This window comes from Pocillopora damicornis, chromosome 2, assembly GCF_964200805.1.
Source record: "Pocillopora damicornis chromosome 2, jaPocDami1.2, whole genome shotgun sequence".
Lineage (NCBI taxonomy): Eukaryota > Metazoa > Cnidaria > Anthozoa > Scleractinia > Pocilloporidae > Pocillopora > Pocillopora damicornis.
The window spans coordinates 36,737,530-36,755,632 of NC_142671.1; the positions used below are offsets into that span (position 1 = coordinate 36,737,530).

The 18,103-nt window shown below is 38.2% G+C and overlaps 3 protein-coding genes across 10 annotated transcripts in view; 1 reads left to right on the forward strand and 2 right to left on the reverse strand.

The window, feature by feature from the left end:
• On the reverse strand, positions 1-17,208 carry LOC149051113 (uncharacterized). Of its 2 annotated transcripts, none has more exons than XM_089196037.1 (4): positions 17,068-17,208; positions 1,866-1,923; positions 947-1,285; positions 1-335 (listed from the first exon to the last, which is right to left on the reverse strand). In XM_089196037.1, exons 2-4 carry the CDS (start codon positions 1,888-1,890, stop codon positions 178-180), a joined length of 522 nt encoding a protein of 173 aa, XP_089052163.1. In that variant the 5' UTR covers positions 1,891-1,923; positions 17,068-17,208; the 3' UTR covers positions 1-177. The 2 variants fall into 2 exon arrangements, with proteins under 2 accessions (XP_089052163.1, XP_089052164.1); XM_089196038.1 differs by lacking the exon at positions 17,068-17,208 and adding an exon at positions 11,668-11,808.
• On the forward strand, positions 6,970-10,905 carry LOC149051114 (uncharacterized). Its single transcript, XM_089196035.1, has 3 exons — positions 6,970-7,073; positions 7,161-7,354; positions 9,167-10,905. Exons 1-3 carry the CDS (start codon positions 7,008-7,010, stop codon positions 9,492-9,494), a joined length of 588 nt encoding a protein of 195 aa, XP_089052161.1. The 5' UTR covers positions 6,970-7,007; the 3' UTR covers positions 9,495-10,905.
• Positions 9,947-18,103, reverse strand: part of LOC149051115 (uncharacterized) — an 11,453-nt gene continuing 3,296 nt past the window's right edge. For 2 of the 7 annotated variants that reach the window (XM_089196017.1, XM_089196018.1), the window contains exons 4-6: positions 12,790-17,923; positions 12,573-12,643; positions 9,947-11,847 (exon numbers count right to left, since the gene is read on the reverse strand). In XM_089196017.1, the coding sequence (XP_089052143.1) occupies positions 11,446-11,847; positions 12,573-12,643; positions 12,790-17,380 (5,064 nt within the window). In that variant the 5' untranslated portion in view covers positions 17,381-17,923 and the 3' untranslated portion in view covers positions 9,947-11,445. Of the gene's footprint in view, positions 11,848-12,572; positions 12,644-12,789; positions 17,983-18,103 lie in introns of those variants that run through there. The other 5 variants (XM_089196023.1, XM_089196022.1, XM_089196021.1 and 2 more) reach the window with 3 other exon arrangements.

Below are 18,103 nucleotides of genomic sequence, written 5' to 3' on the forward strand. Positions count from 1 at the left end.
TTTTAAGTTTCTCTTCCAAATATTTAATATCTTTCGATCACGTAAAAATAAAAAAAGAAACAATATACATTAAATTTATAATACTGATAAATCACGTGTACGTTTTTAATTAATTGAATATTAGTATTAAAGTATAAAATAAACCTCTTGGCAATGTAAGATAACTGACTAAACTTATTAGTGAAATCTTACATTGTCAAGAGAGGCGTGAAAATGATAATTATTAACTATCACTTCTTTTCCTTGATCTTGATCTTGGTGGGGCACAACCGGGCCGCGTCTCGTTGGGCATTCGGCACGTACGTGGCCAAACCCTCGACACTTGTGACACCGAACTGGAATAAAAATATAAATGAGAAAATTACAGACAAGCACAATGTTGTTGCAGTCCAAATAAGAGGGAAGGGAAGTTTTCCAGAAAAATGTCCTGTAACTTTAACCTCTCTGAGTAGAGCCGGAAAAAACACAGAGTCCCAATTAAAAGTCCTGCCTCAGGTGAGCATCATCTGGCCTCACCTTAGACTCAAACGATAAAACCTTTTGGGTCAGGGTTAGACAAAAGGGAATCTTTTGGCACCAGACACACCAACAGTCGTGTATACATTTATTATTCGTCTTCATGAAATACCTGTACCAGAATTTTGACCGTTCCTACAATGCTTTCCCCTCCTATCTTTCACAAGATTTTGATGTTGCCATAGCTATCAAATTAAAACTGTAAGATTTGTCTCCTTCAACCAAAGTGTTTCCTCTAGATATTTGAGCGAGATAGATATGATTAAACACAACACTTCATCTACACATTCACTACAATCGTGTGCTGTGTGTAATCTTATCATTTAAGGGTCACTTGGAAAGAAGCCCCAAGCGACTTGTTAGACATGCCACTGAAATGGGACCTTTTACAGTCAGTCAACACTTGCTTAATGCTTGGTTTTACACTTACCTCTTCTCTTATCTCTTCCTCTGTTAATTTCATCCCGGGTCCTTTCTTTTGCCGTAACGCCCACTCTTCCTCTCTCTAACTCCGCGCCTCTCATCTCTTGACGTCTCTCTCTTTTTCTTCCTAACCTTTTTACCCTCTCCTGTTGCGCTTTCCATTCCCTTTCTCTTTTTCTTCGTTCTTCTCTTTTTCTTCGTTCTTCTCTCTTTCTTTGTTCTTCTCTCTTTATTTGTTCCTCTCTTTTCGTTTGCTCATCACCTTTTCTTTTTTCTTCTCTTCCTCTTTCCAGTTCCTCTTCCATAACTATTTCCCTTTCAAGCCAGTCCGTGTTAATGACATGCTCTTCAAACATAAGAAATGTATCACTCAGTAATATTAATATACAACAACATTTTACGAAACTGTTTAGCCCTGGGCCTCTGTGGTTTAATCTTTCCTTCAAAACCCGTAAACATTACCGTTCAATGATGGCCTTTGTCAAAAATATCACCACCAATGTTCACACTAGAGATACAATAAAGCTCATCCTGGAATATGCACATGAACCATTAAAGAGAGTACCTCTTTCCGTGTCAATATTCTTTGATATGCATGACATCTAAGTCATCGATTATTAATTTTTAAGTAATGTTAAAAGTGACAAAACAGTAGTTTGATTGCTTCTCAGGGATGAAATGGACCAGTACTTCACTACACCAGAAACCCTCATCTGGAGTTGTGTGTAATTCATTACAGCCTTGTTCACTGCTTTTAATTCATGATAGGCGATAAACCTCCAAGCAATTTCAAGGACTCCCTTAGAACATTTAATTTAAAAGTGACGATTTCCTGTTGAGTTGTTAGGGTAGCCAGAATTCTGTTCTATTCTGAAAGTATAGGAAACCTTCTCAGGACAGCAGAGAAGAAAATTAGTTTATCTCACCACGTGATCCTCCATCTCGGGCCATGGTAGCCAACTCAGCAAAAATTGATCAACAATTCTATTTTAAAGAGAACGAGAGAATATGGGTAGTTATCAGTTTGCTCGGCTCCCAGGCATATAAAGAAAAACATAAGAGGATGTATCAGAGTATTCACTTCGATATATAAAAGTCATGTATAATTTTTGTGTTTAGGGCCGATATATACGGTACGACTTAATCGCATGCGACAAGCTTAAGGTTACTTCCCTTCGCGGGTGTCCTTCGGGAAAAAATTCGTTCGCGCACCAGTTTCACTACAATCCTAGCAAACGATATATCAGAAGAAAGCTTCATAAATGCAGTTTGCAATAAAAATAGACTTCAAGCAACTTTTCTTTTAAGGAAGTGTCAGGATCCGGTAAGGCGTGAAACGACCGAAGGGTCTTCTATTTTTAAATTTATCGCGTATGGGATGCTGCAGCACGAACTAATTGGCTGCACAGTCCTATTCACAAGGCGTCAGTCAACAAAAGTGTAATAGGCTTTTTTAATATTCTAATTGGTTGTCTAGATATTGGCAGTACGGAAATTTTACTAAAAGGAATATTTCTGTGATGTTTTGCTTTCTTGGCGAAGTTGATGGTCGAACCTCGCAAATCTGCCGCATTTGAGTCTTGACACAAATTGAAAACCCGGCAATTGAAAGGTAATTTAATTTTACATCTGACCGATTTTTAAACAATATAACCTAATCAAGATAACGCCACTAATTACGTCTATTCTTCTTCGATGAAAAGCGCTACGTTTCGGTTGTCTGCACAAGAAACAATACTTTCGAACACTGCGTACACGGGGGATTACATGATTGACAGTCGGATTGACAGGCCTGCGTGAAGTTACGCATGCTCTCGTTCTCTTTTCTAGCTTATTTGCATTTTCCCGTGCGACGTTTTTCAATGGGCGCGATTCTGTAATGATAGTATGGGGCTGTGCGGAAATTTTACCAATTTTAGTTTGACGGCGACTTCTTAGATCGAAATCTGGACGCCAACGTGGAGCTCCGCCATTACCAGTCGCTTTCACGAAATCAAATATATTTCCATAAACAAAGAGCTTTCCATGTGTGAATTTTGTCAAATGCGCGCTGTAAACAAAATATGGAAATAACATTAAAATCGAACCTCAACATGAGCGGTTGCCGAGAAAATTTCCCCAGGGTCCAAGATTATCACACCTTCCTGATTTATCAACTTTTTTTTTGAAAATAACTAATTAAATAATTTCTTAATAACTCGGGTGCTTTTAAAGATTTCGGAATTTTTGTTAAAGGAAACGTTAGGTTGAAAGTTTGAATTCAGTTTAGTCTAGTAAAAGAAAAATCGATCTTTTCAGTCTCTGAAGGTGAGAAGTAACCTTAAGACAGGCTAGGACCAATTACACGCGCACGACATTTTATTTACTCCCTGCAAAAATCGCGTACAATTTCAAATGCCATTTTGTCTGGCATTCGTCATAAAATGGTCCTCATGACGGCTATTTTAAAAAGTTGTGCTCGATTGTGTATTGTCGACATTTTGACGCAAGAAAACTTCGCCTTCCTCCCCTTCCCCTAGAAATCTGTGACAATATATTAAGCAATTTCTGTCGAATTCGGTTACGATTGTCGCAGCGTTTTAGAAAATGTTTTCAAAGCCTACGACATTTTTTGTGTCGCATGTGAAAGTCGTAAGCGATCGCGAGTTTTTGGTTTGATTCACACGACACAAGTCTGTAGTTGGCCTGTCGTAAGCTTGTCGCATGCGAGAAACTCTGACGTACAGTGTAAATAGGCCCTTAAGCATCCGGAGAAAGAGAATCCACAATCTGTGAAAAAGTGTTGGAACACAGTTCTCAAGATAGGACTAACCTCCCCCTCGTACCTTGCGGTGTTAGTGCGGTAAACTAACATGGAGTCTCACTTAGATTGTGTTAGGCAACATTGCAATGGGCAGGAAGCCGGAAGGATTCGAAGTGTTTCAAAGACTTTTGTCAGAGATTGTAGCCCATTAAATGAATGACTGTTTACCACTGATTCATTTCTTTCAAGGATCCTGCAAATCATCTGAAATATCATCAGCGAGGATACCCGAACAACGCTTATACTCGTGGAAATTCAAACGGCTAATGACAACAGCGGACAATGTAATAAACTGAAACTTAGATTGCCGTGCTTTCGTCGATCAAACTCTTTACCGTATTCAACAAAGGATGAGTTTTGAAAAGTTCGCGATTTAACTAGTCAGCTACAATATTATTTTTCTTATTTTAAGAATAAAAGTAATAACCTCTAGAACTAAATTGTTTTCACAATAGTCGTTTTGTCATAAAAAAGTAGTAATACGATGTATCGTATTCCAGGCTGTTACAAAGTTCTCCATGGGAGAGATTTCCAGCTACAAAACCTTTAGGTTTCGTATAATGGGGTACGATCACCGTTGCGTGATCATAGAAGTTAAACAGAAAATGTTTCTTACCTGAAAAAAAACAGGCGAGCAGAGCAGCAGTTGTTCGGCGAAGTTGGTTTTAGATTATGGACCATACGTGATCGCGAGTGAGTTTTTCAGTTAGCAGAACAAAGAAATACTATTTGTCGGCAAACGGCACAAAGACTTTTCTCACATCTGCGAATTGATCGCACTTGGCAAAGTTTTACGGTCAAAATCTGTCCAGGAAACACTTTTCCAAATTGCACCCTAACTTTTCTATTTCGGAATTTATCCAGGAATTTGCCTAGTTTATTGGAAAATCGGCAAAAACATCAGAGACGCTGTAGGGCTTTGGTGTGGCAATGAAAAGAGGTTGGAAACTTTGTTGAGTAAAAAAAAGGAAGTGAAGTGACAAAGGGTCCCGGTATTCACAATCATCGAAAGAGTAACAGAAGACCGATGCGATCTCGGTTATTTTCCCATGCAAGAAAAAACTAATCAGCTCAAAAATTTCGGTTTAAAGTAAGCTTAATGTGCTAAAAGGAAATCAGAATTCCGAAGACGTATATTTTAAACCCCCTGACGACGAAAAATATTTGAAGTGGTTTTGATACCTCAACAGTCACTGAAACCAGAGTTTCTCTGATTAGATTGTCTTGAATTTTGCCAGCTTTGATCTGATACTTTGCGTACAGGAGTGTATCGCACAATCCTGGAATTTCGCCTTGGGTTACAGGAAACCCTTTTCAGCAAAAGTGTCGGCATTTAGCTAATTTGTTTTTCGTTCAAAAGATATAAATCCTAACGCTATGTCACTCAAGGAAAAGTGGGTCGCAGAATTTGAATTATGATAACTCTTACTTGAAAGCGAAACTGAAAATTCCCCAAGATATAACATTTGCCCAAGTGCGACCTATGCCTTTTAAGCGGCAGTCACCCTTTATAAAACGGTCAACTGTCGAATTAAGTTTTGATTTCCTCTAATTATTCTTTGTGTTACCTTTATCAAGTGGTCACCGCGGTCAACCTTGAAGGGGTCATAAGGGCTTTTTTCTTTTGTCTTGACCTAAGCAGTCAACCTTAAATAATCGGCCATACAGTCATTCCGACCGCTAATACAGGTTTAATCGGAAAAGTTTCAACATTGTAGGTAAAGATGTCGACAATTGACCGCTTGCCCCACGTTTGCCTTCTCACTTTATTCAACATTCTTTCAACTTCGGATCTTGTAAATGTGTCTTTAACATGCAGAACATTTTACAAAATTTTGGTTTCTACTAAAAGGCCATTTTCGCTTCTTGACTTCCGATGTTTCGAGAGGAGGATGACCTACATTCCTAACAAAGGCATATGGTCCAACATCACCCACGTGAAATTTCTCAGCCTTAGATTCTGTGTCAAAGTAAGTAACTTTGCACCGTTGAAGGATATGGTCCGACTGATAAGCCTGGACATTTATTGTACGAATATAAGTGGAGAAGAACTCTGCGAATTCATTCCGATGGGACTGATCGGTATTAACCTTGGTTATTGCGAGCGACTGACATCCTCCAAACTACTCCAGGAATTTTTGCACCAGAGATGCAGTCTGGAAATGGTGGGACTTTCTGCCCTTAATCAAGCTGTTAACGATGAGGTTAGTACCAAACGGGAGTTTTGGAGCTTAGCCTATTATTGCGTTCGTTTGCGGTTGCCTGTGGTCTGAACGCTTTCCAATAATCTTTGATTACTTCTAATATATCTTGTTACTAAGATATAACAAGCTTGGAACACTGCCCATAGAAAAATATATAATTCTACCGAAAAAAGTTTTTGCCACACTGTGAATATTATCGGTAAAAAGAAAAATGTTTTGCATCATGGAAGTTTAATGTAAATAGCTTATCTGTTAAAATATATTAAAGTTCAAGTGGACAATCAGACTTGGTTTGATGCTACTCTGGTTTACAGATTTAATGAATGTAACCGAAGACGTTAGAATCCATAAACCCAACGTTTCGACACTCCTGTCTAGTGCCTTCATCAAAGGTGATCTAAACGATGCAACAAGAGGTCGTTTTATATGATCACTAATTAGCGGCCTTTTTTTCTGATGAAGTGTAAATAGCCGTCAGGAAGCAAACCGCCATCGTCAGGATCCTTGGGTTTGGCGAAAATATGCCCCAAAGTCTGAAAAGGTTTTTGAGCAACTTTAACGTTGTGGCTATTCAAACTAGACAGGAGTGTCGAAACGTTAGGTCTATGAATTGTAACTTCTTCGGTTACACTCATTAAATCTGTAAACCAGAGTAGCATCAAACCATATGTTAGCTTATCTGTTATTATATAAGTTATATAAATTTTACGGACATTGAAGCTGTCACGCAACAGACCCGAGACCACAGTCGAAACAGTTGCAGCATATAAAAATCGCTCTACTTGCTAGCAATAAAACAAGGAAATTCCACGGGAAATTAATTCACGCTTGACTTAAATATCCTTATTTATAACAGCAAAAGCGCGGATATCAACAACGCGAACGCCACAAATGCAGTAAAGCAGACGTTAAAATTTGTCAATTTCAGGCATGAATATGAATGAAATGAAAAGTAATTTGAATTTGGGGCATCTAACGCTCTCTCATAATCTTTGATTACTTCTATTATATCTTGTTTATTTTTGTTTCTTTTGTCTCTCGATCAGGCCACCTTATTCGCCATGAAATATGGCATAGAACATCACATCTTCCCCTCCCTCCTCCCCTTATTAACGTCTGGTCACAAGGTGACACCATCTTGAGATAATTCGAATCTCGAATTTATAAACTATCTTGGCCCTGCCTTTTGATTGCGTTGTCTCTCTTTTTTTTAGGTGTTGGAATCACTTTCATGTCACGATTTGAAATATTTGGATATCAGTGACTGTAACAATGTTACATCTGTACAAGTGGCAAAGCTCCTCGCTCGACAATCTAACGTCGAAGAGTTATCGCTGCAAGGTACTTGCCACATGGCTGCCATTTTAAATGTCTTGGCATCAAACCGGCAAAGTCTGGAGAATCTGAGGTATACAATTGAACTTATTTGCTTCTATCATCCCGATTGGATAGGGGTTGAAATTTTAGATGACAAACAAAGCGTCAAGGCTAAAAATACGCGCGAAAAGTAAGAAAATACGTAACAGTCGTAGATGGCCTTTACGCTCTCTTTAGACTATCTGAGCTCGTAAGCATGACATACACAGGATGGTGAAAACCCCACAAGTACCCGCACAGCGAAAGAGCCAGCAACCTTGCTCTGTTGAGGCTCTGTCAAAGCTAATTTATAAAGGTAGTATCTGCTTTGTTTTTGTTTGTTTTTTGTTTAGAAAAGTTTTGGCTGGTTTAAAATCATCGTGTCTCTTTTGAAAATCTCAAAAATCGCAGACGTCTCTTTTAGGAGATTTATTCAAGATCTTCGTCGCAGAGGGGAAGTGGCCGACAGGGCTACAGCCGCACTCCTAGTTTGAAATTGCCTCCAAATGACAAATGTGACCCGCCATATAATTTCAGGGACAAGGTGATAACACGCTCACAACACGCTTAGCGTGTTTAATATGCGCATATATTATTTTTTAACAATAAGTACACACTGTTTCGTTTTGGTCAAGTTAGCACGCTTGGTCTTTGTTTCGGTTTGAAAAGCGTGATCGATGTTACGCTTAGCGTGCAAGTTAACACAGGAGGACACACTAAAGTAAAACGTAGCTAGATATTTCTGCCGTTCATCCAAATGTTTTCCTCTTGAACTCAATAGCACTTCATTGTGATGGGCAAGCTTACATAATGGTAAACAATGGTAAATAATGGTACGACAAATTAATTTTAACGCCTTCAAAAGTTATATACCATCACGTAATCTTATATAAGTTCCCGTTTCGCAAATTGTTTACTGCATTGATTGAATCGAGTTTCAGGCACGTGACTGAGCGCGTGATTAAGAGAAAACAATCGTTTGAGAGTCGTAGTGCTCCCAGAAACAAAGAGTTGTTGAAAAAAAATTGTTCCTTACTGTTGATTTTGTTTATCATCCCCTAAAAATCGCTCTGGTCATCCGATGGAGTAAACTTTTACACAAATGTTTCGGCCTTTACCGGCTGTATGTTATGGCGCTTTATGAATATCTTGCACATGTTTGGTTGTTTACGCGATCGGCGCAATTCGTCTGGCACTGAGTTACATTTTGTGCTTCAACATACTACAAATATCATCAAAAGTAACCACTCCACATAAAAAAAAAAAGTAATTGAAGTGTCTGCCTTGAATCCTTGCAACTCGTTCGCGGCCAAATGTTTCAACTTTGTTTTTTACGATATAAACACCGATGGGAGGTTCGGTTTTTACCGTAAGAATGAGAGTACATTGACTGTGTAATGACTAAGCGTTAGGTTCAGTTAACATGCGTGCTGCACACCGGGTTACACGCTACTATGCTGTGCCCGCTATTACGCTAGCTCTTGTATTCGAAGGTTAACACGCTTTGCGTGTTTGCCTGCTCGCGCTTCACTGTTCAACGGCGCAAGCTTTATTTTTTGTAGAGTGTTATATGAAATAAAAGCATGAGCAAATTGTGTTTTAGCATGCTCAGCAAGCGTTATAGCCAGTTTCTTTCGTTTTCGATTGGAAGCGTGTTGTGAGCGTGCTATCACCTTCGTCCCTAAAATCATATGGAATGGTATAACTCTGAATCCTTGAATGATTCTCTGTCTTAGCGAAACGAACGACACAAACACGAGAAAACGTAGATCTTCTCTATTTACTTTCAGGGGGTTGTAATCACTTGACAATAATCTCAATGCAAGTTAATAATTTATTCATACATTTTTTCCTATGTTCTTAGGGTTCTGGAAATTGGAGGAAATGTACATACCCTCAATCAAGAAAATGTTGATTCTGCACTGGAAGTTCTACCAGTGTGTGAGAATTTGAAGGTTCTCTCTATTTTTAATTGCAATCTTGAACGAAACTCAAAAGACTACTTTAAAAATTTTTTGAACCTAGAAAAATTGAACCTATGGCAGTGTCACCCACGTTTGTTTAAGTGTGCTAAAAATTCTTTGAATTTGGATTTCAAATGTGAATTAAACCCACTGTCCCCTTTGAGAGACATAATATATGCCTCAAAAGAAAAGCAAGGAACCGCTTTGGATAGAGCAATTTTCAATTGAGTGTCAAAAGTAATCCAAGATTGTGATGGTTTTGCCCAAGTATGCTCTGTGATTGGCCCAGAAATCTTGCGCCGCCCTCTCAACCAATCAGATGCAAACCCAAAATCAATCATAACTTTGTTCCTCGCATTTTTCTGCACTTCAGGCCATTTGCATGTATTTACTTTGAGTCCTGATTGGTTCCATGTGATATTTCCCTTTTTCTGACTGGCCATTGCAGTTACTTTGGTTTTGGTTTCACAGTACTCAATTGAAAAGCACTCTGAGTAATACCGCAATTAAACTGGTTCACAGAGACTTTGTCGCCTTAATATTAGACTTGATGTGGTTTTTGTTGTTGTATTTTTTGGCCTTTCCAATTAAGATGAAAATGGAAAAAAATAAATTTCATTCCAGAGAGACATCTGCCCAAAAAGCGAGATGCCTATATGAGGAAATAAAGAAAACCAACCCTAAGTAATTCAGATTTAATCAAATTTTTAACAGATGACAATATAAACAGGTATTACTTTCTCCTCATCAATTACATGCCTCACTAAAGAAGACAATTTAGCAATATCATTCATGCTCATGCTAAGGCAAAGCTCTGTCATAATTTATTTCTTGACAAGATATTGTAGATGAACATAGAGTGATTTTCTCCAACCAATGAAATTGATCATAGACTACTATGCGTTACAAAAATTTTTGGCTTATGTCATGTTTTCTACACACAACATGGGGGTGATCAAACAATCAAACATGCCGCTGGTGTCATACAGGTTTGTTTACATACTGTTTCATGGGTTAAGTAAAATCACGCTAGTTGTTCCTTTTTTAATGTTTCATACAAATTTTGGTTACCTTTTTCCTGCTATGATGTCCTTTGTTGACAAAATTCTCTTGATAAATAGGATACACTGTAAGTGTTTGCAACAAATAAACACTTGTGCACACAACATGTGCAATCCATAATTAATCTAACTAAAAATTCAAGCTGAAATTGCTCATTTAACGAACACAAATGGATAGTTAAAAAAAAAAAACTGCTCCAGTTGTACTTGAACATGCAACACTTCTGTGGAAATAAACATCTTCACTACAAACAATTCAAGCAAATAACTTCAGGTGAAATAGTTTTTTTGGAATTTGTGAAATTTAAAGTGGACCATAGTGCACTAATATACCATAAATCCATTCTACCTTCCTACTTACTTGCAACTGTTTGGCTCTAATTATTCAATATTATTTCACAGATCACATTAAGTAACTCTCCAATTTACCCTTATATACTTTTGAATAAAATAAAGCAGTTGACACCAGATTGAGGAGTCAAGGCTATTTTATTCACTAATTCATTCATAATTGTTGGTAAGATTTCTTTTTATGTGGGTTGCTGTAAACATAAAGGTTTTAAATAAATTCTTTGCAATTTAAATGTTTGTGTCAATTTTTTTAAATTCTACTGCTCTGGAAATGCACTAGATGTGAAACTCTGGAACTCAACAATTCCAAAGGAAGTTTTGTGGACAAATTCATAGGTCTGATGCGAACATGCTTAAGAGGTCACATTCTCTGTTGATGTTCTCTGGCCATGTCTAAGTACAATTCACAATGTGGAGCAAGGGAATTTTGGATATGACTTGAATTAAGCATGCTTCAAAACCCAATTGAAACTGTTAGAATGAACACATGACCCATTAAGTGTTTAACCCTTAAACTCCCAAGATCTCATTAGTATTTCTCCTTACTGTCTGCCATATAGTTCTTGTGATGTTAGTTTTGAGAATTTGGTATTGGATCAACTAATAATCCCCTTATCAATAATTTTCTTCATTCTCATCACTTGTCTGCTTGATATTGTATTGATAGTGTAAAGAGAAATTCTGTCTTGGTCACACATGGGAGCTAAAGGGTTAATTATTAGTATTACACTGTGCCAAATAGCTTGCCTTATTGATTTTATTTAAAATTACAAAAGGTCTTTCTCCTCAAGTTGCCTCCATTTCCAGTCTCTCCACATTTCATAGTGATACTGTTCTGTGATGTTCAATAAGACCCATCCATCACTATCAACTCGCTCTAAGATACTTGCCACATCTATCAACTCTTCTGTGGTCTCCTTGGTCCAAACTTCGAAGGCTCTATCCCACCTGTAATGGAAAAATCTTTGTCTCGACTTCCCCTTCCTTACCTGCCTCCAGTAATCAAAATCTACCATTTCTTCTGTTGTCATCACTGCATGGTAACACCCTCTTGGAACATTTATCCCTTTCTCCTTCCTTAGTTTGAAAAGATATTGCTCAGTGATGGGGTTAAGGCCTTGGAATACCTTCCTTTCTTCTTTAGAATAGAGCATCTGTAGGGTTGGAAGCTGTGAAGAAAATCAGTCTCCATTAGGAAAAAAAATCTAATGACACTTGGCTTGTGAAAGACTGTCTTCACCAAATTCGTATTAAAATGCACATTTGGCTTAATTTCATCGGGTAAGTACCACTTACCAAGTATCAGTATGTTAATGATGATATGCTATAAATTAACTCAAGGGACAATGAAAACAACCGCATCATTATGTTAACCCAACAAACAAATTTAGCAATTAAAGGACTATTAATCATTAGATGTATTTATAATAATTTAACTTAAAATTCATTGCAGACACAAGGCAATAAAAAACATCCAAAACTAGTCATCAAAGGGAAACAAAACACAAAAGTAATAGTACTAAAATAATAATAATAATAATAATAATAATAATAATAATTTAATAATAAGAACAATAATGATATTCCCCTAAACTACTTGACATGTTAACAAGAACATCTCTGCATAATATAAAATGATTATAATAATAGTAATAATAATAATGATATTCCCCTAAACTACTGGGCATGTTACAAGAACATCTCTGCATAGTATACAACAACAACAACAACAACAACAACAACAACAGCGGTAAAAAAAATAATAATGATAATGACGATGATGATGATAATAATAATAATAATAATAATAATAATAATAATAATAATAATAATAATAATGTAAGAGAAAACCCAAGCAGAAGAAAACCACAGATCACTCACAAATTCTGCATACCTCGTGAGAAGCATCATAAGGAGGCTTGAGGAGCTCATACAAGACCAAATCTTCATCATCTGGTTCACTGGCTGTAAAAAGGCACAACAATGCTTTCTTTAGCAAATAACAAAAAAACAAGGTTTATAGAGAAGAATAATTATGGAACAATATAGCAAAAAATTCATATTACAAAAACAAAGAGACAAAGAGTGAAAATGGTCAACATATTAATTACCTTGAATATTGTTTTCATTTGACAACTCTGTGTCTTTGTCCCGTAGTTGAATGTCTAATGGCAGAAGAGGAGGGGGGACAACAAATGGATCATCTTCCATATCTTCATAATCCTTCTCAAAATCCCCTAATTCATACTTACCAGGAAAAGCAACACCAAAACCAACAGAAACCTCTTCCATGGTTTTGTCAGGACTAAATGGACTCACTCCTGTTCTGCATTTCTTAATTCCATCTTCACCTATTCTTGCACTGCTGTTTTCACCAGCACAATGTATAAGTCCTGTACCACTTACTCCAGATTCTTTGTCACTGCAAATATTCTCTTGACCCCTACATCTCATAGTTTCAATGGTAGAGCAACCAACTAGCCCAAGGACACTTCCATGGCCACCTTCTTCACAAGCTGGATGACAACTTTCTTGGGTACTGGGACAATTTTTAATGTCACATACTGGTTGCCCATTCATGATAATTTTTGCAAATGAATTCCGCAGGAATGGCATATCCCTTAAGCTGAAATTCATTTCCAAGTTGTTGACAAATGCACTGATAAAACCCAACACAAAGACACCACATTCAAAAACATTCTGTCCTTGAGAAGGCAACTTTTCTCTTTCCTCCTGACTTAACCTTCGAAATGAAGAAATATCAATATTTGCAGTTTTGAATTCCCTGCACAAGACCTGAAAAACATAATCACTCCTTCGATCTTTACAAAGGGAGTCAAATTCCCCATACAACTTCATTGGCCTGTCTATTAAGACACACCACCAGTGACCAGGGCAATGAACAGGAAATACAAACTTTTCATACTTGTGAAAATCACACCTAAGCATTTCCTTAACACCCAGCTCTTGGCTGCAGTGATTTAGCCAAAAGGTGCTTGCCACATACACATCCTCTTTCTGACTCATTAAGAATGGACCAATGTAGTTGATCACAACATCATTTATTTGGTTACCTGGCTTGAGGGTACGAACATCTTTTGCTTTGACTTGTCCATGGAGTGTGGCAATGATGGTATCATCACTTATAGTACTGCTTAAATCCCACACCTCATCCAGTGTGCAATGAAAATTTGTGTGCAGCTTAACTTCTGGCAAGTCATTCACTCTCACAGGATTGCCATAAGTTCCAGGCCCTTGAAGGTTTACAGCAGCAAAATCTGGGTTCTGATATGCTTCTCTCTGAATGTAACCTAGGCCATCTTTAAGGGACAGTGGAAGAGCAGATGTCCTGCGACTATCAAGAAGTACAATTGCATCTGCTTTAAAGAGCAGAGTAACAAAGTGATATTCCTTTGTCCTCACAATGAGTGATGGTCTCTCATCTGCCTGGAACAATCCCAGAAGAAGGGAATAAAATTCCTGGAGACTGCTGGTGTCAAGGGAATTAATTGCAGTACCATCCACAAGTGCCCTCAAGGGTAAATCTAGTCTTTGAAATGTACAGTTCTTCCTAATTGCTGCCTCCTCCATTGCTAAAATACTGTAGTCACCATCAAGACCCCGCATAGGCTCTAAAGGTACAGAAAATCCACAGCCAACTTCACAAACCTGTTTTAACCAAATGATGTCTGCTGCCAAATCTAGGTCAAACAAATTGAACATAGTAGGTCCTTTCCTGGAACAACCTATTGCATTGTTCATTGCACAAAGTCCACAGAATGAGCTGTACCCTTGAACTTGCATACACTCCTGACTGCCATTGTTGCTACTTAGGCGCACTTGGCTCTGTACATCTTTATTTGCATGCTTGTCAATAATCTTTAAAAAGTACCTCAAGTTACTTCTTTCTGTGGCATTATCTTGAGAAGGATTTATGGCTGCAAGAAAGCCCTTCAAGGGCATTACAAACTTGGCCAGTTCACTGCAATAAGGATCAATGTTCTCTAGATGTTGCTGACACTTGTCCTTCAACTCAGCTGGCTTCCATAGCATTCCTTGATTGCTTCCTGGCATGAACAGCAATGATGTGGATGGCTCACCAAGGGTGACTTCATGGGTTTTCAGACTTCCTTGGGGTGTACTGCATCTGTTGGATCCAACATCAACATTTACATCATTTGTATGGTCAAGCAGATCATCCTTATTGAACACTGGCTCATCAACACCGACTTGGGTGCTAGGTCTTTTGATACTGTCTTCATCATGGCATGAAGTACTAGCCTCAGTTGTATGGCTACTTAACAGAGGGGTTTCCTTTGGAGCTGTCTGAGATGTTTTCATTATACTATCATCAGATGGTACAATGCAACCATCTATTGTTACACAGAAGAGCCCACAGTTAACAGCCATCTGAAGCACAAGATTCTGGCAGCAGGGATGAAAGCATGGAGTTTCTTTTTGCTCTCCAACGCACGACAAGCAGTCAGAGTGCTCCTCGTAACTGGTGAGATGACTTAGAATTGACTTTCCCAGGTTTTGCTTTCTGTCTCTCTCCCAAAAGATTGTACCATAGAGAAAGTACTGAAAACCCGAAGCCTGTAAAGTTTGAAGGCCAGTTACAAACTTCTGGTGAAACACAGCTTCTTCTTCCTCTCTGTCAGAAAACGACGATACCATGGCAAGGAGTCCATAATCCAGAACCTGACAATAACTCTTCAATAACTCATCAATACTTCTATGGTGAGCCACTTTCCTCAACCTTAGACTTCGATTATACATCTCCTTATGCACAGTTAGGCCAAACTCTGAAATGAAATTGTGCATATTCAGCAAAGATAACTTGGGGGGTGTTTCACAAAGGGGAAGTTCACACTGCTTTTCCTTGAACAAAACCATCTGGCCACCAAAAATGGATTTAACTACCAATTGCTCTCCACATTCTATCTCCACCTTGAACATTCCTCCAGGACGCACCTCTTTGATGACCCCCAGAACATTCAAGGGCTGAAAGGGATCTGGCTTTGAAAAATGCAATCCTTCTGAACGTGGATTTTGGAAGAGAACTTTGTCTCCGACCTTAAATTCCCGCTCTTTAGCCCTCTTAAGAGCCCGTTTGTGATTCTTTTGAATGGTGTGTTCTGTTGCTTCAAGCACATCCACCATCTTAGATTTGTATTCTTCACTCAAGTTGAAGAGGTATTTCGTGATGCTCTCTACCTGGAATTCTGCCTCTGAATCCACTGTTTGAAGTGGGATGTTGTTGTGACTGTGAGAAGGTGGAGAATGTGAATTTCCTTGCACTATCTTCTTAACAGCTGCTGACAGCTGCTTAGCTGAAACACCCAATGAGGACAATAATATGGTCTCAGAAGAAATTTGCAGGATGGCCTCTGTTATCTCTTCTAATTTAGATTTATCCATGGAAGTGCTTTCCCCATGTCTCTCAAGTTCAATGAAATCTTCTGATGAAAATTCATAATCCTCAAGGCAACCATCTTCAATACTTTCTGTCCACATACTATCATCTGGGATGATGTAGTCCACCAAGCAGGAAGGCTCACGGTTCTTATATATTCGAAAAGGCACATCATTAATTGTGCTGTGCCACTTGCAATTCAAAAGGTCTGCAATAGCAGAGAGTAGTAAAGGCCAGACATTGGCCTGAAGATCTCTAGGCAACTGTTGTAAAAACCTTGCAAGTAACCTTTTGACTTGCTTGTTGAGATTTTCTATCTGGCCTTGAGACTGTGGGTGGTGTGGCCTACCATGAACCATGCAAACTTCAAATTCTTTGCAAAGTTTTTGCACTACCTCTCCAATGAATTCACCACCATTATCTGACTGAATTACAGTAGGTGACCCTTCCTTGATGAACAAGGCCTTCAGAACGGCACACACTTCTTCTGCAGACTTTGTTTTTAACGGGAACAGCCAACAAAACTTCGAGAAACAGCACTTGACTGTTAGAATGTAACGGTAGCTCCAACAATTATTCTGCATAAAACTACGGTGCTTCTTTGGGGCCATGTCAATAAGGTCACACTGTAGTCTGGAATGGGGGCAAAAAGATCTAATGGGGACAGGAGGGGGAAGCACTCGCATTGGCAAGGGGTTGTTGACCTGACATGTTGAGCATCGAGCCAAGAAGGCCCTAATAAGGTTGAAAATACCCTTAAATACATATTTTTGATTGAATAGCCTACTCAAGGCATTCACCCCTCCAGGGAGGCAAGTATCCTCTCCAAGGACACCTTTAATGTAGTGTAAACTGCTTAATACACCATCTACAGCCTCTCTGTAGAGAAGTTGCTTTGTAGTCTTAAGCTCTCCTTGAACATAACTGTTGACCAAAACAACAAGGATGCCATTTTTGTCACGGACAATCTTACCTTCTTGGTCAAGTTTTAGTGTGTAGACTGGTCTTTTCAGGCTACGTCGTTCAAAAAATCGTCTTTTATACTGATTAAAGAAAGCATTTAAGTTTTCATTCTTCTCTGAAGAAATACCATCTTTTGGGAAAGATGTATATCCTGGAGTACAATACAAAACTGTATCTGCCAGTTTTTCATAAAAATATTTCTGGCATCCATTGAAGCTACAATCTGCTAAATAAAATATAGTATTTGTGAATAAGTAATAGTTATAGAAGATTGCTACCTTTAACATACATTTATTGATTAACCCTTTACACCCTAACATCATTATGCATATTCTCCATACTGTTCTCTATACATTTCCTGAAGCCCTGACAAAGAGAGTTTTTATAAAAATCAAGAGATTTATGAATTGTTGGTCTTTTCCTTTATTCTCATGAACTCAATGTTTGATTCAGGGGAGATATTGTAAGGAGAAATTAGAAGCTGGTCACTTTTAGGGGTTAAAGGGTTAAGATTTTTTCTTCCATAACGGGTAAAACAGATCCTATTTAATGGTTCAGAGATGACCTTTCTACAAGTAACTGGAATTGAGGCAATGGAAGATATTACTGCATGCTCAGTATATTGTTGCACAAAAGTATTTAAAAGTTTCCTGTTTCTGAATTTCAGTAGTGGATAACTGTTGTATTCCAGCACTGTTATTTTCCAGCCCCTCTCAGCTGTTCTCAGTTTCTCAGCAGGAGTTAACTATTGTATTCCAGCACTGTTAATTTCCAGCCCCACACAGCTGTTCTCAGTTTATCAGCAGGATTTACTGTTGTATTCCAGCACTGTTAATTTCCAGCTCCACACAGCTGTTCTGAGATTACTAGCAAGGAATAAATATTCTTTTCCAGTCCTTACTTGTATTTTCAGTTGCATACTATTCTTCCCACATTTCTTAATAAATGAACCTATATTTAGTGGACACTTCTATATCACAGACACTGGAGAAGGTTCTCAGAGAAGTTACCTTTGATACTTTTATAACTATAAAAGTAATAGCTTT